At 39.0% G+C, this 19,719-nt stretch overlaps 1 protein-coding gene across 1 annotated transcript; it reads right to left on the reverse strand.

Moving 5' to 3' along the window:
- Positions 1–565: 565 nt before the first annotated feature.
- TAS2R1 (taste 2 receptor member 1) lies at positions 566–1,462 on the reverse strand. Its single transcript, XM_063088207.1, has one exon. It carries the CDS (start codon positions 1,460–1,462, stop codon positions 566–568), a length of 897 nt encoding a protein of 298 aa, XP_062944277.1.
- Positions 1,463–19,719: the final 18,257 nt, after the last annotated feature.

Here is a 19,719-nt window from a genome sequence, read left to right on the forward strand (position 1 = left end):
CTTCCTTTCTGATTTGAGGGGGAAGAATGGCTCCATTGTCAGTGACTCCAACAAATAGAGCAGAAATAATACCCAGGCAGGCAAGAGATGAGCAGTCAGCCCCTTCAGGACAGGATAAGACTGGGAGTCAGATACAAAGGGGACCCTATGGCATTCATGTGTCCCTCTGGCATCACAGGTTCAAACATGTGCTTTTCTGTTTCTTTAACTTTTCATTTTGAGGTAATTGTAGGTTTGCATGCACTTGTAAGAAATAATGCAGAAAGATGACCCCTTTACCCATTTACCTAGATTTCCCCAATAGTAACATCTTGCAAGACAATAGGACAATATCACAACCAAAAGATTGACATCGATATAATACAACAACATGTGTTGTGATTTGCAAATCGAATTAACCCTTTGAAAAAGTAGTAAATCCATAACAATGCCTCAGGCTGGACAAATGGTCTTAAGATGACATTTTGTGCATTTACGAGCAGGCTGCTTTGACTGAGGGAGGTGTGGCAGGCACTTGTAAGTCATTGACTCATGGGGTCTTTGAGCTGATGAAAGTTCTCTCTCACTAACAGCACTTACTGCAGAGGAGGAACTTCTTTGCATTTTTTTTCAGTCTAGGATTTCCTAAAATTAAGATGATAGAGTGTGCAGAGGGGTATACACCAATCATCAATATGCAGAGCTGAAAGATGAAGCTTCTGAACTGGAAAGCCTGAGAAGAAACTAAAACAGTCGCTGCATAGTGGGTTACGTAGAGGATTAGGAAGGACAGGGTGGATAGCATTGCGCTGATGTGGGCACGCCTGCTACTGTCCGTGATACCCGCTGCTGTCTTTCTCATCTGCCGGGTGTGTCTCCCAAGGGAAAAAATCAAGAGCAAGGCAGCAGTAACAAAAATTAGTAATGGCAATATGAGCCCAATGGCAAAAAAGAAAACCTGTAAAGCAAGATGGTTTTCGATTTGAGATGTTGCATTTTTGAAGAAAAAGCTTACCATGAGGTTTTGGGGAATATACTGCACATATTTGCTATAGGAAGCAAGCAGGAGAGATGAATACAGCAGAGACGCCAGGATCAGCCACGGCACCAACTTGGATATCCTCACCTTCAACCAGAAGAAGAGTGGATGAGGGATGGTGGCAATCTTGGCACAGTAGAAAACGCTGAGCCACGTTGCAAACCAAAGTGCTGATTCATTTACAAACCAATGAATTGAAACATGCTTAGGAAGTGCAGAAAATTTTATCAAGTGGAGAGCAGCCAGATTAATGTAGAAGATGGCCAACTGCATAAAAATCCTAGAAATTGCCAGGCAGGAAAGGAGGAGATCCAGTGCACCCATTTTTCTATGCTTGATAAAGTCAATTCCATTTGCCACCACAATGATGCCATTTGCAAAAATCCCAAGAAGACAGTGTATCACTGCCAAAATGAGATGGATAATAAGTTGTAACTGTAGCATTTTAAGAAAAAAAAATCACCTAATTTAAAAATGATGCAGTTATAGATTCTGGGGGGACAGTTTGGATTATTCACACATTTTGCTTTTCTTCATAGATCAGGACCTCTTTGGGGAACATGCCTCTCACAGTGAAGGCAACAGGGTAGGAGTGGTGTGCATTTTTTTTATAGCACTTCTTTCTCAATTTAGTTCTGAGACAGTCAAATGAGAAAGAGATACTGTAGCAAACATTTGCTTCTTAGTGATGGCTTTTGCATTTTCTAGGTCAACCTAGCTCTCAAAGTCATTGCAAGCAAATATGGAATCAGACACCTTCAGATGGCTGGGACTTTGAAAGTCTCCTCTACTAGGTAATCAGCCAAATCTACTCAATCTTTCATCTCTATGGTAAAGAGCTCACTGTGCCTATAGGAGTGATTCTGCTTAAGGTTACTGAGGCATTCTTTAAAAAATTTTTTTAGAAATTCTCATTTCTGCTATAATGATGTGGTACAACCAGCAATTAAGACTCCTAAGTATTAACTCTGTAATATGCAGTGGTCGAGCAACTCAGGAGTACCTAAAATTTTAAATAGCTATATAATAAAATATACATGATAAAACACAAAGTGTTACAAAATATAAAGGCACATGCATGTAAGTTGACTCACACGTATGTGTATACATTAGCTCCAAAGCCTAAAGGAAGGTAATGTGTAACAAAATGAACAGAATCACGGCACCATTCACACCAGTAATCACTTGCAGGATACTTCATGGGTCAAAACCTTTTCCCTATTATTTTTCTAAAATGGTGAGAATTTTATGGCATGAACTGGTTGTGCTAGGGGAAAAGTAAAGATAAAGAAAGTACCTGATTCAATTTGTCGCTATAACTGTCTCCTGGACTATTTATCAGAAAAATTAAATTAGCATTTATTAACATGTATACTGTGCTGTGTGTTATGCTAAGCCAGGTTTTCCCAACCTCAACACTGTTGGCCTCTTGGTCTAGATAATTCTTTGTTTTTTGGTTTTGTTTTGTTTGGAGGGGGGATCTATACTGTGATATGTAGGATGTTTATGACACACCTGACCTTTAGCCACTAGATGCCATTAAAACACCCCCCTCCCCAGGCTGTGGCTACCAAAACTGTTTTCAGACTTTGCAAAATGTCCTGGGTGGCACAATCACCCCCAGTTAAAAACCACTGTCCTAAACATTGCGGGTACAGAGGTGGACAGAATATAGTTTCTGTCTTCAAGGCATTCCAAAACTAAAGGTAGAGAGAACCACATATGTCATGTGACATAAAACTAAGTTAGTTCTTTGTACAATTCACCACCAGAGCACTAAGTGGGGAACAATGTATTAAAAATTTGGGGGAATCGAAGCTTTTCCAACTTTGCACTTGATCAAAATGTACTTAGCAGACCCCATAAGGAAATATACGTCCTTCTGCATGTGTGTTGCTTTGTCTAAAGGTGCCACAAAGGATATTTAGGATGAATCTTATTTACAGACAAGTGGAAGGGAAACTGTACGAAAAATTAGAGGTAAGAATACGTCTCTAGGTTACTTTATCATTCTTTGAGTTTGTAATGTCTGTGCCGTGTAGGACTCTACTTTGTTCTAGTTACAACGTCAGTGAGATGAAGGAAACAGCAGCACATCTTCAAGGAGGCATGAGGGATGCAGTTCACGAGCAGACTCTATTGGAAGAGATCCTAATTTGAGCATGAACATTAGCACAAGCCTTGTTCTTCTCTGTCTGGTGGAAAAAAGAAAGAACTAAAAAACTAAAAAAACTTTCCAATCTTACATCCTACAGGCTGGAAGAGCAAAAGTGAAAGGGCAACCACCTATGAAAGAAGCCAAGAACTCTCAAAAGAGCAGTTACCACTACTTCCTTGGTTCCTCAATCAAACTTCTATCATTGCACCTCCCTTCTTTGATTGCAAATGTTGGTTACGTGCCTGTGCCCTGCGAGACTCAGCTCTGTGAGGGCAGATCTGGGCTTTCTTCTCATCTTCAGTACCTTCATTCATTCATTCATTTGATGTTTGGCTTACTGTGTGTTTACTAAGTAGAACCCAACTCAACTATATAAGGTTTTCCTACTAGAGGAAAAAAGAAATAAGTTAGGAAAAGTCATTTTGAAAGACAGCTTTATTTTCTACCTCTTTTTGTTCCTAGAGACCCGAGGTGACAACACCAGTGTTGAGCTCATGCCTATTTGCTCGCATATTGCCATGATATTTATGTAGTGAGCCCTTGGTGTGCCTTCAGCCTGGTCTAGGTACTTCAATATTCTGAAAGTGTAAAGGAAACACCAAGGGGAAAAGTGAAAAGAGAAAAAGTTCACACCCTGAGTTGAGAATAGCAATAGAGTCTTTCAGCACTGATCTTGAGGGGCCATTTGGTTTCCAGATATTGTTATATCTTTCATTAGAACTAGCTTGGGGAGTAGAGGTGATTCTCAATAGAGAAATTTATTTCATGTAGAATAGGTCTTCTGGTGTGGGAATCCCATTATAAAAAATAAAAGTTCATGAGGCTTAACCTACATATTTTTCATTAAACAATTTTCATCACCTGTCTCTCCAGTGAGCATACACGGAGGCTGCTGAAGGCACACCCATCCTGGACAAGTGTCGCCAACTCGCCTGACACTTGCTCTTCTTACACTGAAGGAAGAATGAGGGGTGCCTGTCCAAGCACAGCATTTGTGTGACTGCTAAACTAACGCCTCATTCAGCCCTCCAGGCTCTTCAGTGCTGGGGTGGAGACCTTCTACCACGTGTTCCCCAGACGTCCTCTTAGGACTCTGCCACATCAGTCAAGGCAGCTATGGACCTTGGTCATGCTCTCGTGCTACACGAGAGTGTGCTAAATATTGTAATGATCAATACAACAAAACACATTTTAAAATGTTCCTAAGTATAGAAATCTACTGGGTCTTTTTATCAGTTGGTTTTAGTGAGAAGGGCACATCAGAGAATTGCTGGCTCTGAGATGAAAAATGGACATGTCTGGCCTCACCTGTCAGTCAGTGGCTTGCAACGTTGACAGTTTTACACGGACAAATGGCTTGGAACAGATGGAACAGGACCTGACGTGGAGAAATTCACATGATGATTACCCCATATTACCCTGATTAAATCCACTCACGCGCATTCATCTGTAATGAGCAATCATTAAAGGAGACAACACTAAATATTCTCGAAGTAACTGACAGGCGGAAAGAGTTGCTTATTTATATTCAAATCATTAAGCTCCTCAAAAGAAAGTATGATTTTTTTCACAGGCAGTTAGATTGACATTGGCAAGCATTTCAGAAGGTAGGCTATAATGTTCATTTTTCTGCTTCCAGCAGCACACAGACATTCACTTTGATGTTATAGTCATTGCCAAAGTGAGTGATAGTTTTAATACCTTTCCCAAGTGGATCTTCCCACTTCATTATCGAGGGAACAATTCTGGCTTGAAGAAACATGCACCCATATTAACATTATTGTATATTTAATAAGATTGCTCAAATAAGAAAGAAATAGACCCTGAGCAAACCAATGCGGACATCCTCTCTGAATCTTCCCTATAGCAGAGCTCAGCCTTTGCAAAGCCTATACGGAATTTACTTCACTTGAAATTCACAATATCTTGGTTAAAAAGCACCAGACTCTTTCAGACTAATCATTCTTTAAATCCATCCATTTGCTTTTCTTCACTTGAATTTGAAGTTGATCTTTTGGACAAAAATTTTTATCTTTTATATTCAGATAACTTCCGTGTACTTATCTCTTGTTTCTTCCTCTATTTATCCTAGTAATATATTTCTGTGCTTTTCCTTACTCCACTAAATATTCTGAAATTTATTTGCATTTCAGCAAATGGAATAATGGAACATTGCAATATTTTGAATTTAAGCCCTACATGTAATGAGCTCAAAGTGCTTTACAAACAAGAATCCCTTGTTAGTTATAATGAGGAAACGGGAGCCAAGAGGCTGCCCTGGAGTCTTGGGAGAACTTTCCAGTCCTCACGATTTTGTCTTCAGCTAAATTGAGCTCCTCTGTGGAATTTCAAACCCTTCCATGCTTCTTTCATTCCTCCCTCTTCCTTCCTTTCTCCCCCTCTTCTTTCCTCCCTCCACCCAGCCTCTTTTTCTCTTTGCCTTCTTTAACACGCACGTACCATGTGCGCTATGGACTATGTGCTCCTCTGTGCTTGGAGCATAAGGTAAGAAAAGAGACAGGCAAAGCCTCTGTCATCTTGGAAATTACATTGTAGTGGGGAAGATGTGAATTAAACATGTAGAGAAATAAGCCACTCCAGGTAAAGTAGGAAGAGGTGTTATATTAGAGAGTGGGGCCAAGGATTGGGGATGGCTGACTCCTCCAGAGAGGAGGTGATAAGAGATCTGGACAGGATATCTAGGGGATGGACATTCCAGGCAGAGGGAACAGGAGATAGAACCCCCCCCCCACCTCCACCAATAAAAGAGCTTGGAGCATTCCAGAAAAACAAAAGCCAAACTCTGCAATGCCTGGAGCTGTATAAGCAAGGGGAAGAGCTTCAGGAGATGAAGTTTGAGTGGCAGGCACAGCAACTGGGTTTCAGCCTTAGTGTGATGGGAACCCCTTGCAAAACTTGGGTGAGGGGGAATTTTTGTCATAATCAGATCTATGTTCTAAAACATTTACTCTGATTGCTGTTAAAAATGCATTTGCTCTGGAGAACATGCTGGAATGTCAGGAGAGGACCAGAGGAGAAGCAGAGAAAGACCAATTTGAAAGCTGCTGCAGTAGACAAGGCAAAGGATGCTGTTGGTTTCAACTAGATTGGAGATGGAGACTGGGAAGAAGTGGCTGGAGTTGGGAACATATTTTGAAAGTAGGACCAACAGGAATTTCAGATGGCTTTGACAGGGGGAGTGAGGAAAACAGGGAAGTTAATAATTACTCTTGGGTTATTGGCATGATTCCCTGAAGACTGATGGTGCCTTTCTTCAAGAAGGGAAGATTGGACGAAGGTTAAAATCAAGAGCCCTGTTGTGGACATGACCTGTCTGAAATGCTGACTCCAGGTGGAGACGTTTCTAAGCAGTGGATGATAAGTTTGGAGTTGGTGGGAGCCACAAGGATTGGAAACATGCATTTGGAATTTACTAGCATGTAGATAATATTTAAAGCCATGAGATTAGATAAGATTATGTAGGGAAGAGACTGCCAACCAGAGTGTCTGAGCACTGTAAACCAGAAACTAAACATTTTGTGCATTCACGTCACCTCACCTGTCCCATCTGATGCCATCTCTTTGTGAAAGGAAATCCTGATGAGAGGAGAGTAGGGGAGTTAGCAGTCAACACTTAGGTTTCTGAAAGCAACCCTACTAGTCATGGTATCCTAATCTCTTTATGTATAGCTGATTCTATTTGCTGTTTCTTTTAGAAATTTTGCCCCTTGATTTATAAGGAAGATTGGTCTGTAGAATTTTTTTTGGTGACATATTTGACAAATTTGATTATCCATGTCATGCTGGATTTATCAAAAAATTGTTATGCTTTTCTTATTTTCTATGCACCAGAACAATTTAAATAGCATGGGAATTATCTGTGTCTTGTGGGATGAAACGAATCCACAGTGAGAAAATCTGGGGCCAGAGGCTTTTGGGAAGAGGCAGAACACTTACCATTCATTTAATACTAAAATGCTAACCAATTGAAAGATACAGCATCAATTTGCCCTCTTACAACTCTGTGAAATCAGTATTCTCTCCACTTTAGGGATTATTAAGTTGAGGTGCACAGAGGTTTGGAAACTGCCCTTAGTCATGAAGTTAAAAAGTGGCATTTCCAAGTTGTGGACTACAGTCTGATCTCAAAGTTTATGTGTGTGCTTAACCGTTAGGATTCATTGCCTACATGTTAATACCCTCAATGATAATTCCTTTCAATGGCTTAGGCATAGATTAAACAGCTGCTATTTCTGGCCTGCATAGTATTTGTCCTCTCCCCTTTATCGTGACTTCCTTTGGAGGAACCATCTCTCTTCTCCCCTTGTTTATAGGTCATATTTGGGTCTGGCCCCATCACTGAAAGCAGGAGTAGGCACATGCCCCGGGTGTGGCCATTGACATATCCACTCACCTGACCAGGGGAAATCCACTCAGTGATGAACACGATGCCCAAATTTTTCAGGTTGGAACTAATCCCAGAACTTTTGATTGACCAGGCTGGGCAAAATGTCCCTCTCTGCAAAGATGAGATGCTTTCTTGAAGCTGCTGACTCTCATCCTGCCACCATGAAAGAGGGCCTTGAACCTGCCTAAGAATGGATGTCATGCAGAGGACAGAAGTGCTCAGAGAAGAGAAAGCAAGACCAGCTTCTGCTCAGAACATTTCAGCTCCAGAACCAGCTCTCACTTTACAGCTGGCCTTGGCATTTAAATGAATCCATAAATTCCCAGTTTTTACTGAAGTGAACTTGTTGTGGGTTTTTGTCACATTGAGTGTATTATAATAGCTGTGGGCTATCTGGAAAAGCAATGATGTGCTTCTACTCCTTACATTTAGGAATTGGAGTCAGAGAAGTTACTTGCCTATAGCCAGTCATTTAGCAGTAAATCGAGGGCCCAAACCTCTGATCTCTAAATTAGAGTCTCACTAAATTCATAGTTTTCTCAAACATATCTGTACAAGAATTATTTAGAAGAAAAGAAGTACAAATTTCTTTTTTGGAGTCTTTCCCTATACATTTTGTTATTCCTTCCCCATGATGTACTCAGATTTATATTGTGCTACAGAAGTGTTTTAATGCGTAAGGTTACCATACGGGCATCAGAAGATTTATTAATTCAAAATGACACAGAATATCCTTGGCACTCCTTGGCTATACTCTGTCCAGAAGACACATGGCTGGGTATATTTTCGTTCACAGCTTCATAAATGTTGGTTGCATCCATTGGGTTGGATGCATGGAAGAAGATGCTGCATTTGTGGTCTTGAGACCCACAGTGCTGTTGTGCCCTGGTGCAAACTCAAGTGGTTCTTTTCTATCCTAGCAACCAAACTTACTTTTCCTGCCCCTTGGAAATAGAATTCTTACTCAGGAGTTACCATGAGATGATAGGACTGGGCATTCCAGGTTTCATGTGTAGAGGGGCCCGGGATCTTGCTTCTTTTCCTCCCCCTCAAAGCAGCCTTCTCTAGATATGATTTTGTCAACTCCTAGAAGACCAATAGTATTGTTGCCCTTCTCTTTGTCTCCCCAGAAGCTGGGGCCAGGTCTTAGGGTTTCTCACTTCATGTGGTTTGGGGACACTGACCCAACCCTTGCATCCAGGAATAGACATATACATATAAGTAGATAAATATGGAGGTGCTCCAGAAACAGCTGCTGAATCAACAATGAAAAAAAATGAATAAGACTTCTGATCTTTAGAAAGACATTGCTAGCCAAAATTTGGTGTTACATAAACTTTGTAATGTGCTCCCTAGGGTATAAAATATTATTCCATCTACCCACCTTTTGTGGACATTTATGGTAAATGAGTGGAGAGAAAGAACTGTGACCAAGACACAGCATGAATTTCAATGATTTAGAGGAAACGAAAAATCATAAACTTGGTTTTTTGACATCAGTACATTAAACGTAATATAGAACCGCATCACATTAGATTTGCAAAGAATATTAGTGATCACTTGTGCCCACATTAACCCTACTATATGTTAAAAGGGAAAGCAGAATTCCAGAAGATATATAATACCCTGTACCTTATTCTAGGGACTATGCAGATGCTTTATATTGTAGAAAAGGGAATACTGTGGGTTATGCCACTTAAATAATGACCAGCTCAACCTCCACAGAAGCACAAGACATCACAGTGGGTAAATGGGACGATGGTGGCTGTTATCCTCCCAAAGCAAGACTAAGGACCACGCCTTTGAGGGGAACTGTGCAAACCCCACATACATGCATCCGACTCTCACCACTGCTGACTGCAAAGCCCAGACATAGGAGTCTGCAACCTTTCCTTAAAATGTGATAAAAGGACAGAGCATTCAGCAGCGTTTCCCAAGGCCCTCCAGCTGTTTATATAGAGTGAAATTGGTCCAGTATATTTTAAATTGCAACAGTAATATATTGGAAAGGGAAATGAAATATAAAGGAAACCTTTAATTATAGTTTTCTGTGGTCATTAACACTTACCGTGTATTTCGGGCTCTCTACATATTATATGATAATTCAAACACTTCATTTTATGAAATATCCTTTCTCAATTATTTACAAATTTGAATGTTTTCTTCTTACAGCTAAAGAGATAATACTATTTTAAAAAATCTGCTCTTCCTGCCTGGCACAAAATATAATTTAGATAATCGTAGATCCTACCATAGAGGAGGAAATTTGGATAATGTTAACAATTAATAAACCAGGAGTGGGATTTTGCTAAGTTTAGCTGACTCTTTTTTTCTAGTTTGTCATAGCATAGTGATTCACAAAGCTTATATTCTCCTAAGAATTCACACAACCACGAAATAGGCATTTTTGGCCATAAAACCAGGATGAGATCAAATGTATTTCAAAAGTAATTATTGTCAGATATATTCAAAGTGCATCATTATTTGATCTAAAGCAGAGGAAGTAAATGTAATCTTGGATGCACAGCAGTGTGGAGTTGGGGGAGAACAGTCCAACACACAAGAGAAGAACGCGATCTTTATTATAGGGACTTAAAATTAATGCAGTTCAGACCTCTTGTGTTGACCCAGGTTGATGGGAAGAGCCATTTAGGCCACATTTTAGTTTCTAGCAACTTTTAAAACTAATTTAAGAAACCTGTTTCCATGCCTTTTGTTTTTTTCCAAATCTGTCAAATCGACAGCACAACCAATTGATTTGCATTGTTCCTGCACTGTCTCAGGTGAGCCAAAGCTTGACAGCAAGGGGATGTATGCATGACTTCTGTGAGGTCAGGTGAAGATCACACTGTACGATGCCAAGGCCTCTGAATCCTGGGGGACATAAGATAGTTGCTCCAAGCAGAAGCAGAGGCCACATTCCTTAGCGAGGCTTTCATTGTCCCCACGTGTGCTAACATTGTGGGGACAGGAGCAAGATGTAAAAACTCAATTTCTTAAGACATTTCTGCCCCTGTTTTTGCTATGGACTTAGATCATCATGTAGAAAGAGTCCATACTAACAAGTTTGTCCTTAGCTAGAAATCATCACTGACCAATGACATCTTGGATACATGTGGATCTCAAGCCAAATTCAGCATTAGTAAAGCCACATGCTCATGTAGAGGGAGGGAGCAGAGTCAGTGCCCAGGCATCTCTGAGGGAGCTGACTGCAGCTTCTCATGTCTGGGAAGCCCTCTTCCTTCAGCTCATTGCTAAGTCTGATTTAATGTTCTTTTACCTAGTAGTTATTATTACAGTGAGTTTGACTTGAGGTCCACAACTCCTAGTTGTGAAAAACAAGTTAGAAACATTTGCTTAATTTTGAGGTTTAACATCAGAAGAAGACCTAACCAAAATATCGTAGGAGCCATTTTACAATAAAGACAACCTTAAAGATTCATTACTTTATTTAGGGAATGCACCAAGTGTTTGGCACACCCAGATCTTTGGAATTGCATTTATTGTCCATTGAACAAATACTCATTGGGCACCTACTAAATGCCATGTGTGGAATTTATGTGCACCACTCACAATGTATGGAAACAGCAGCATGATTCAGAAAGACAGATAGATAGTAATGTATCTTAGAATAGATATTAATGTATCTATTCAAAGAACTGATCACAATTGAAATTGAAATAAGTTATCTGCTGCTGTATTTTTTGCCCAAAATATGGCAAATGTTATGTAGAGAAGTATAATATTTAGCAAGAATTGGGAGTGTTTGTAAAAGATTTGTGAAGAAGTTTGCTGGCTGTAATTGTATGACCTCAGTGTAGTTTCTCAGGGAGACTCTAGCTATATCTTATCTTTCTAAAATACTGCTGGATGATGGCTTTCCTATGATCTCTGTGGAATGTAACTTTATCAGCTTCTATTTTCTCAATTTCCTATAATTCAATCAAAAGTCAGCAATAACATGTCCAAGGGCAGGCTCTATCTCAAATATGGATTTTTAATGAAACACAAATATGCTCACACATGTTCCAGCAAATTGTTCTGCACCATGCAAAAGTGTATTAAAAGTAGAGCCACATTTACATTTGTTTTGTGTTTGTTATTTAAGAGGTTACAATATGCAAACTGCATCCACTCCTGTCAATACCTTAGAGCAAAAGAAACTTTTAGTAACATTAAGTTAGATTCATGACCAACAGAGCAGCTATTATCCCTTATTTTGGGAAAAAGGTTTTGAAAGGCTGCATTTTAAAAAAATGATAAGCATTTATTTTTTTTATCTAAAACTGAGAATACTTAACAAGTTTGCCTTCTGTTTTAAACCAGGTATAATGGCCTGCACATAAATATGCAATTAAAAGCAAACCTAATTATAAGCAGTTTACAGCCCAATGAAGATAGTTATACAGTCTGCAATTGGCCCTGGAAATTTTTATATGAAAAATAAAATTAGTTAGTAATAGAGGAATAAAAGACATTTAGTAATTTCTAAGGAGTTTTAGTGGCAGCCAATTCTTGCTCAAGATAGACAAATAAAGAGTACAACAGTAGCAAAATTGTATTTTCTAAGTAAGACAACAGGAAAAAAAATCTGTAAAATCTGTTCTAACATTGTATAAGAGTTACAATCTTATACACATGCTGAACTCATTCATATCTGCCTTCACTGAAAAAAAAAAAAACACTTTTTTTCAAATTAAAAAAGTCATTGTTTTCTCTAAATCAGCGTCTACATTTGCCCCTGAAAACACTAAACAAAAAATGAGGAGGGAGGGAAACAAAAACAAAAATTGCACACGTGAGTGCCTTTCCCAAGCACTACTGGCCATGTAGGATGGATGGATCCATTTCTACAGTGTTGCCTAGATTCTCTGTGTAGCTCCAGATCTGTTACACCGGGGACTGCACAACTCTATGCCTCTGATTTTGTATCAGGCTTTGTCGGGTACAGTGCACGGAATGCCGGGGTGGAGCCCACGGTGTGCACGTCACACCATCTGTGAAGCCTGGAGACTAACACGCTTAGAACACTCCTTCCTCCACAGCCAAATGATTCATGTCCCCTCCTAATTCAGATCCCTTCTCAAATGTCACCTCTTTAAAAAGACCTCATCTGGTTACCCCAGCCCACGGTTACCAGCACTCTTCATCCCCTTCTGCTTTATTCTCCTTTTTTGTTAGTACTTATCACTATCCAACGTATCATTTCTTGTTATCTGTCCTTTTTCCTAAAATGTAAAATTCCATTTGAATAGATGCTATATCCCCAGGAGCTAGATGGCGCTTGGCACTTAGTAGGTAGTCACAATTTTTTGTTGAATGAACGCATAATTAAATGTTTAAAATAAAAATAGATCTGCTTATCAATGACATTGCTGAAAGGTCCACTAGAGCATGCAGCCTGCAGATTGGCTGAGAAATCATCATCTTAGGCTATCATTTTAAATACTTAGTAAATATCAAGGTTTCTTCTATGTGCTTCCTGCTAACTCAGAGTATGAAGAGTATCAATAGACTGTGAGGCAGTGTGGAGACACCCCAAGTGGAAAAGCTGGAAATACTGTGTCACCAGGTCCTATCAGAAGGATGCTCTCAAGATGATCAACTGGTAGCCCGAGAGACGGACAATGCTACGAGGTTCACATACACATCACTGAGTTAATCCTCATTGTGTCTATTAAATCCAATTAACATAAATCTGTGCAGAGACGTAGGTTTTAAATAACAGGGTCAATAATTATTCAAATAGGTACCATTATAAATAAGGACTTGGGTTGGAGGAGAATAGCCAAACCAGAAATAGGCAATGAAAGAATTTCAAGCCCCCAAATGTGGCATGATTCAATAACGTGTTACTTAAGAACACCCAATATGCTAAATTCTGATCCGACAAGATAAACTGGGAAGTGATGATTCACATTCGAAAAGATGTTTCATGTTGATGTAAGTGTATTTGTTGGGGAAATCTATAACAGGTTTTAAAGGTCTTATTTTTTTAAAGATTACAACCCAAACCCAGATTTGTCTGACCACTGTAGGATATCAGGAGAGGTGAGTGCAGTCCAGCTCTGTATGGATGGAGCTCTCCTTGGACGTCCCCTGAGAGGGTTTGAGAACGAAGAACACTCCAGAGGCCGGGAGCCAATTCATGACTCACTGAAACTATGGCCGTGGCTCAGGAGCCCCCTAAGCCCCTGCACCCACTCCCACTCCTCTTCAGTGCCGAAGCTTCTGAGACGGGAAAGTCGCCTGGAGCCCAGCACAAGGCCCTGTGGGCTGGGTTTCCACGTTCTCGTCTGTAGCAGAGGCTTTCAACTGTGTCTGTGAACTTGATCTGATCTCATTCGTGACCAGGGCCATAAAAGTCATTCTGCCTGAATATTAGAAGGAAACTCAGAGGTCTGTTCCTGAAGCGACAGATTTTCAGACAAAAATGTGGATTAATTGAAATAATTATGTGTATATTCACACGACTACATATTCTGTTAGGAGGTGTGACTGATCTTGTAACATCTCTCTGATCCCCGTAAGAAATATCTTTTCTAAATGATTCTGCCTGCTAGGAATATCACCGATCTTTCCAGAAAGACGTGAATTGACTATGCCCTTATGGTGGGACTCAACTGCATAACGTCTGTAGCAGAGACCCGCAGTTCTCACAAACATCTGAGACCCCCACTTTGCCTGGACATACAGCTGCAAGACATTACCAGGCTCCCTTGCATTAAGTGTGCTTCTGGTCAGTGGAGTATGACTAGGACTAAAAACTCCCCAAGTTACAGCCTCACCCTTATCCTCTTTACCTGGCTGTCTAGAGAGGATTCCGAGGAGCTGGGGGGAGATGGAGCCACAAGAAGGAAGAATGTGGTTGCTGGAACAACTGTGTGGAGCAGATTCACCTGCCACCACCAAACCCACAATGGACTGAAGTATGAATGAGAAATAAACTTTTATTGTATTGATCCATCCAAATTTGGGGCTTGTTTTTTTCATAGTTAACATACCTTGACTAGTAATGACCCTTAATGACCCTTAATGTTTTTTCAAAATCTGGATTTCCCTTTGTTTTGTTTACTTTTTTAAAATTTCATTTTAATTGTTTTTAAAATATACATAACATAAAATTTACCATTTTAACCATTTTTAAGTGAACAGTTTAGTGACATTAAATTCACGTTTGTGTGACCATTATGACCAGACATCTACAGAAATTTTTTCATCTTGCAAAACTGAAACTCTGTACCCACTAAATAATAAATCCCCATTTCCCACACCTCCCCCCAAACACCAGCCCCTGGCAAACACTGTTCTACTTTCTGTCTTTATGATCTTGACTGCTCGAGGTACCTCTTATAGGCAGAATCATACAGTATTTGTCCTTTTGTGACTGGTTTATTTTGCTCAGCATAATATCCTTCAGGTTCATTCATGTTGTAGTATGTGTCAGAATTTTCTTTATGTTTAAGGCTGAATAATATTCCATTGTAATACCACATTTTGTTTATCTATGCATCCATCAATGGACACTTGGGATGCTTCCACATTTTGGCTACCATGAATAATGCTGCTGTGAACATGGGAGGACAAATACCAGTTTCTGCACCACCGTCAGTTCTTTTGAGTCTATATTCAGCAGTGGAATTGCTGGATCACATGTAATTCTATCTTTAATTTTTAGAGGACTCACTATGCAGCAGCTGCATCATTTTACGTTCTCACCAATGGTGCACAAGGGTTTCTATGTCTCCAAATTCTTGCTAACTCATGTTCTTTTCTGTTTGGATTTCCTAGGATTTTAACCTCCAGGAAAAAAAAAAAAAAGAAAAGAACCTACATAATATTGCATCAATTACTATCTCAGATTTTAATCAATATCTCTGAGAATGAGTTCCAAATTAAGAACTACTCCCAAATTCTCAAAGTCTACTGTTCTCTCCTTGATGTGAGCCACAATCAATCTCTTTCCTAAAACCAAGCTTCGTGGTCAGCAGGTGATTTCTGTGTGTGAAGATAATTTTGCAGCCGCTTTGTAGTTAGTAATGGGAACAAACTTGCTTCATCAGTAGGTGACTTTGCAGGTATGACAGCTCAGCTGAGTGTGCCTTGAGAGTGTCACAGCCATATCTGGAGCAGACTAACAAGAAATGTAAATTCCCCTCCAAAAATAGATCCTAGGAAGTTGAGAACTTTTAAAATTACTTTCCATAGGAATTTTCATGATGCCTGAAGCTCTAATTAAAAAGACTTCTGAACTCCAGCTAGGTATAGAACTTTTAAAAAACACTTCTTACATTTGCTGTGTAAGAATAACACCAAATGCTTTTTTTAAAAATAAGATTTTGGGCTGTTACTCTCTTAGGCAAAAATTTTCCGAAGGTTGAAACAGTATTTTAATTTTATTCTCTATCCCTCCATTATTCCTTGACTTCTAAAAATCAAATTTTTAGGAAAATAATCTTGAACTTTATGAAAAATTAAATGCATGAGAATAGCAAAAAAATCTTTGGAAAAAAAAGAGCAAAGAGGAGCAGCATTCACTATCAGATATTAAAGTGCATCAAGAAGCAACAATAACTAGGAAGTGATAAGGAACTGAGAAAAACCAGGGGAATAAGTGAATGGTCCAGATAAAGAAAAATGTGTATAAAATTATTTTGGTATTTAAAGCAAAGGAGCAATTATGGAATGTTTGGTGAATATTAATGGGATGAGTGGCTAAGTTTCTAGAAAAAAAAAAGTTAGATGCCAATGTCTTAGTATTTACATAGAAATTGATTAAAAGATGGACCAGGTGTTGATGAAGATGTGGAAATATTGGAACTACCATCCTGCTGGTGGGAGTGAAAATGACACAGCTATTCTGCAAGATAGTTTGTCAGCTTATTGTAAAGTTACATATGCACCTTGTCTGTGATCCAGCAATTCCACTTTTAGCTACTTACTTAAGAGAAATGAAACATGAGCCCACAAAAACACTGGCACAAGCATGCCCATAGCAGCTTTATTCACAATAGCCTAAAACATGTAACAACGTGAGTGAAACACAAGAACATTATGCTGGGGAGAAAAGCCAGACACAAAAGATACATCCATATAAATGCATTCATATGACGTTTTAGAACAGGCAAAATTAACCTATGGTGACAGAAATCGGAGCAGTGGTGGCTTGTGGCCTGGGCAGGGTATGTGGGGAGAATGGGCTGGAATGGGGCACGTGTGCACTTTCTCAGGAAAGAGAAACATTCTACATCTGTGTTGTAGTCATGGTTACATGAGGTATATATTTGTCAAAACTCATCAAATTACAAACCTTATCATATGTCTCATATATATAACAACAAAACTAATTGAGGAAAGATTTAAAGGACTGACAAATGTAACTGCTTAACTATTTAAATTTCCATAGGACCAGAAAGACCATAAGCAATATTAAAAGATGAGTAATAACCAGAAAAACAGTCTATGAATACAAGAGACTGAGTCAATATACTTAATTCAGAGAAAAATCTCAAAACTGAAAAATATGAAAAAACCACTCAGCACCTCAAAAGAAAAATGAACGAAGGTTATTTAGGCAATTCATGAAAGAAGTATATAGGCTCCGAATGCTATTTTAAATATATAATGGGCCAAGTGCTAACATATCATTAATGTGAAAGTGTTCATAAAAATAGAAAAGAAAAATACACTGAACATTTGGATTAAAAAAACAGGCAAATAATATGAACAAATATTTCATACAAAAAAAATTATGACCAATAAACATCTTAAAGTGTTCAACCTCTCTATAATCAAGGAAATGCAAGTTAAGACAACTGTAGGCTTTATCCCGACCTTGTCCTGCTTTTTCCTGCCTCTGGGGTTTTCCATCCTTTTTCCAGGACCACTGCTTCTCAACTGGGTACCTCTGGTTACTTCTCAAGTTATCAACCCAGGTGCCACTTCTCTAGAGCTTCTCCAGCTCCTGCTGCTGAGCAGGAACCCCTGCTTTGCAATGCTACACCGCTCAGGATGTGCCCCAGAGAGCACTCCTCATATCGCATGTAATATTGTTTTCTTCTTACAATACCCACAAAAATAAGTTCGAGAATGGCAATGCTACAGCCCAAGTGCCTAGCACAGTGCCTGACACAAGTAGGTGCCCAATAAATGTTCCTTGTATGTTTTATTGAAGAAAATAGCATTTTTAAATTTGGAAAGATTAAAATGAAAAAATATATATTTAGTATTGGCAAGATTTTAAATTATGGTACTTTTACCCACTACTTGTAAAAGAATAAACAGTTATAACTTTTTTTGTAAGATGCATCAGGTTGAGTTCTTCAGGGAAACTGAATAGAACATATATACAGAATAGGACATATATACAGAAAGATATTTACTAAAACGAACTGGCATACTTGATTGTGTTTCAGATCTGCACTGGCACACTGCAGACCCAGGAGAGCTGATTGATGGTATAAAATTTCCAGTTTGAGTCCAAGTCTGAATCGGAAAGTAGGATAAGACCTATGTCCCAGCTCAAAGAGAGGCAGGTAGAAAAAAAATTTTTTTTTTGTTCAACCTTTTATTCTATTCAGGCCTTCAATGGATTAATCCAATGAGGGCCACCGATGTTGGAGAAAATAATCTGATTTACTCAATATACAAATAATTCAGATGTCAATCTCATCCTGAAACACCTCACAGACACACCCACAAATAATGTTTAGCTAAATATCTGGGCACTCTGTGGCCCAGTCAAGTTGACACATAAAATTAACCATTGTAGGAGGTAATTTGGCAACATTTAATACAAGCTATTAAAATGTTTAACTCCTTTGATCTGGCAATTCAGTCTTTAAGAGTGTGTTCTAAGAAAATTATCAGAAAAATGTCCATGAATATTTGTTTATGGAATCTCATTGCTTATTGCTTATAAGATTTAAAAAAACTAATTACAATAAAATATGATTCAATAATTAACAATGATATATATAGACCTGCAATTATTGATATAAAAACTTATTCACATATGTTAAGTTTTATTTATTTATTTTATTCCCCACCCAACTCAAACTCTCCCTGCTGAGCTTTTTTTTTTTTTTTTTTTTTTTTTTTTTAATTTTATTTTGTCGATATACATTGTGGCTGATTATTGTTGCCCATCACCAAAACCTCCCTCCCTCCTCCCTCCCCCCCTCCCCCCCAACAATGTCCTTTCTGTTTGCTTGTCAGCACCGTACTCTCCCGAGTGAGCCACAGGCCGGCCCCCTTTCTGTTTGCTTGTCGTATCAACTTCAAGTAATTGTGGTTGTTATATCTTATTCCCCCCCCCCGGTTTTGTGTGTGTGTGTGTGTGTGTGTGTGTGTGTGTGTGTGTGTGTGTGTGTGTGTGTGTGTGCGTGTGTGAATTATATATTAATTTTTAGCTCCCACCAATAAGTGAGAACATGTGGTATTTCTCTTTCTGTGCCTGACTTGTTTCACTTAATATAATTCTCTCAAGGTCCATCCATGTTGTTGCAAATGGCAGTATTTCATTCGTTTTTATAGCTGAGTAGTATTCCATTGTGTAGATGTACCACATTTTCCGTATCCACTCATCCGATGATGGACATTTGGGCTGGTTCCAACTCTTGGCTATTGTAAAGAGTGCTGCGATGAACATTGGGGAACAGGTATACCTTCGACTTGATGATTTCTATTCCTCTGGGTATATTCCCAACAGTGGGATAGCTGGGTCGTATGGTAGCTCTATCTGCAATTGTTTGAGGAAACTCCATACCAATTTCCATAGAGGCTGCACCATTTTGCAGTCCCACCAACAATGTATGAGAGTTCCTTTTTCTCTACAACCTCGCCAGCATTTATCGTTCAGAGTTTTTGGATTTTAGCCATCCTAACTGGGATGAGATGGTATCTCAGTGTAGTTTTGATTTGCATTTCCCGGATGCTGAGTGATGTTGAGCATTTTTTCATATGTCTGTTGGCCATTTGTGTATCTTCCTTAGAGAAATGCCTACTTAGCTCTTTTGTCCATTTTTTAATTGGGTTGCTTATTTTTTTCTTGTAAAGTTGTTTGAGTTCCTTGTATATTCTGGATATTAATCCTTTGTCAGATGTATATTTTGCAAATATTTTCTCCCACTCTGT

The sequence above is a fragment of the Cynocephalus volans genome, chromosome 2 (assembly GCF_027409185.1).
Source record: "Cynocephalus volans isolate mCynVol1 chromosome 2, mCynVol1.pri, whole genome shotgun sequence".
Lineage (NCBI taxonomy): Eukaryota > Metazoa > Chordata > Mammalia > Dermoptera > Cynocephalidae > Cynocephalus > Cynocephalus volans.

Coding starts and splice junctions, on each gene's coding strand:
- TAS2R1 (XM_063088207.1), bottom strand. CDS start 1,462: ATGCTACAGTTACAACTTATTATCCATCTCATTTTGGCAGTGATACAC.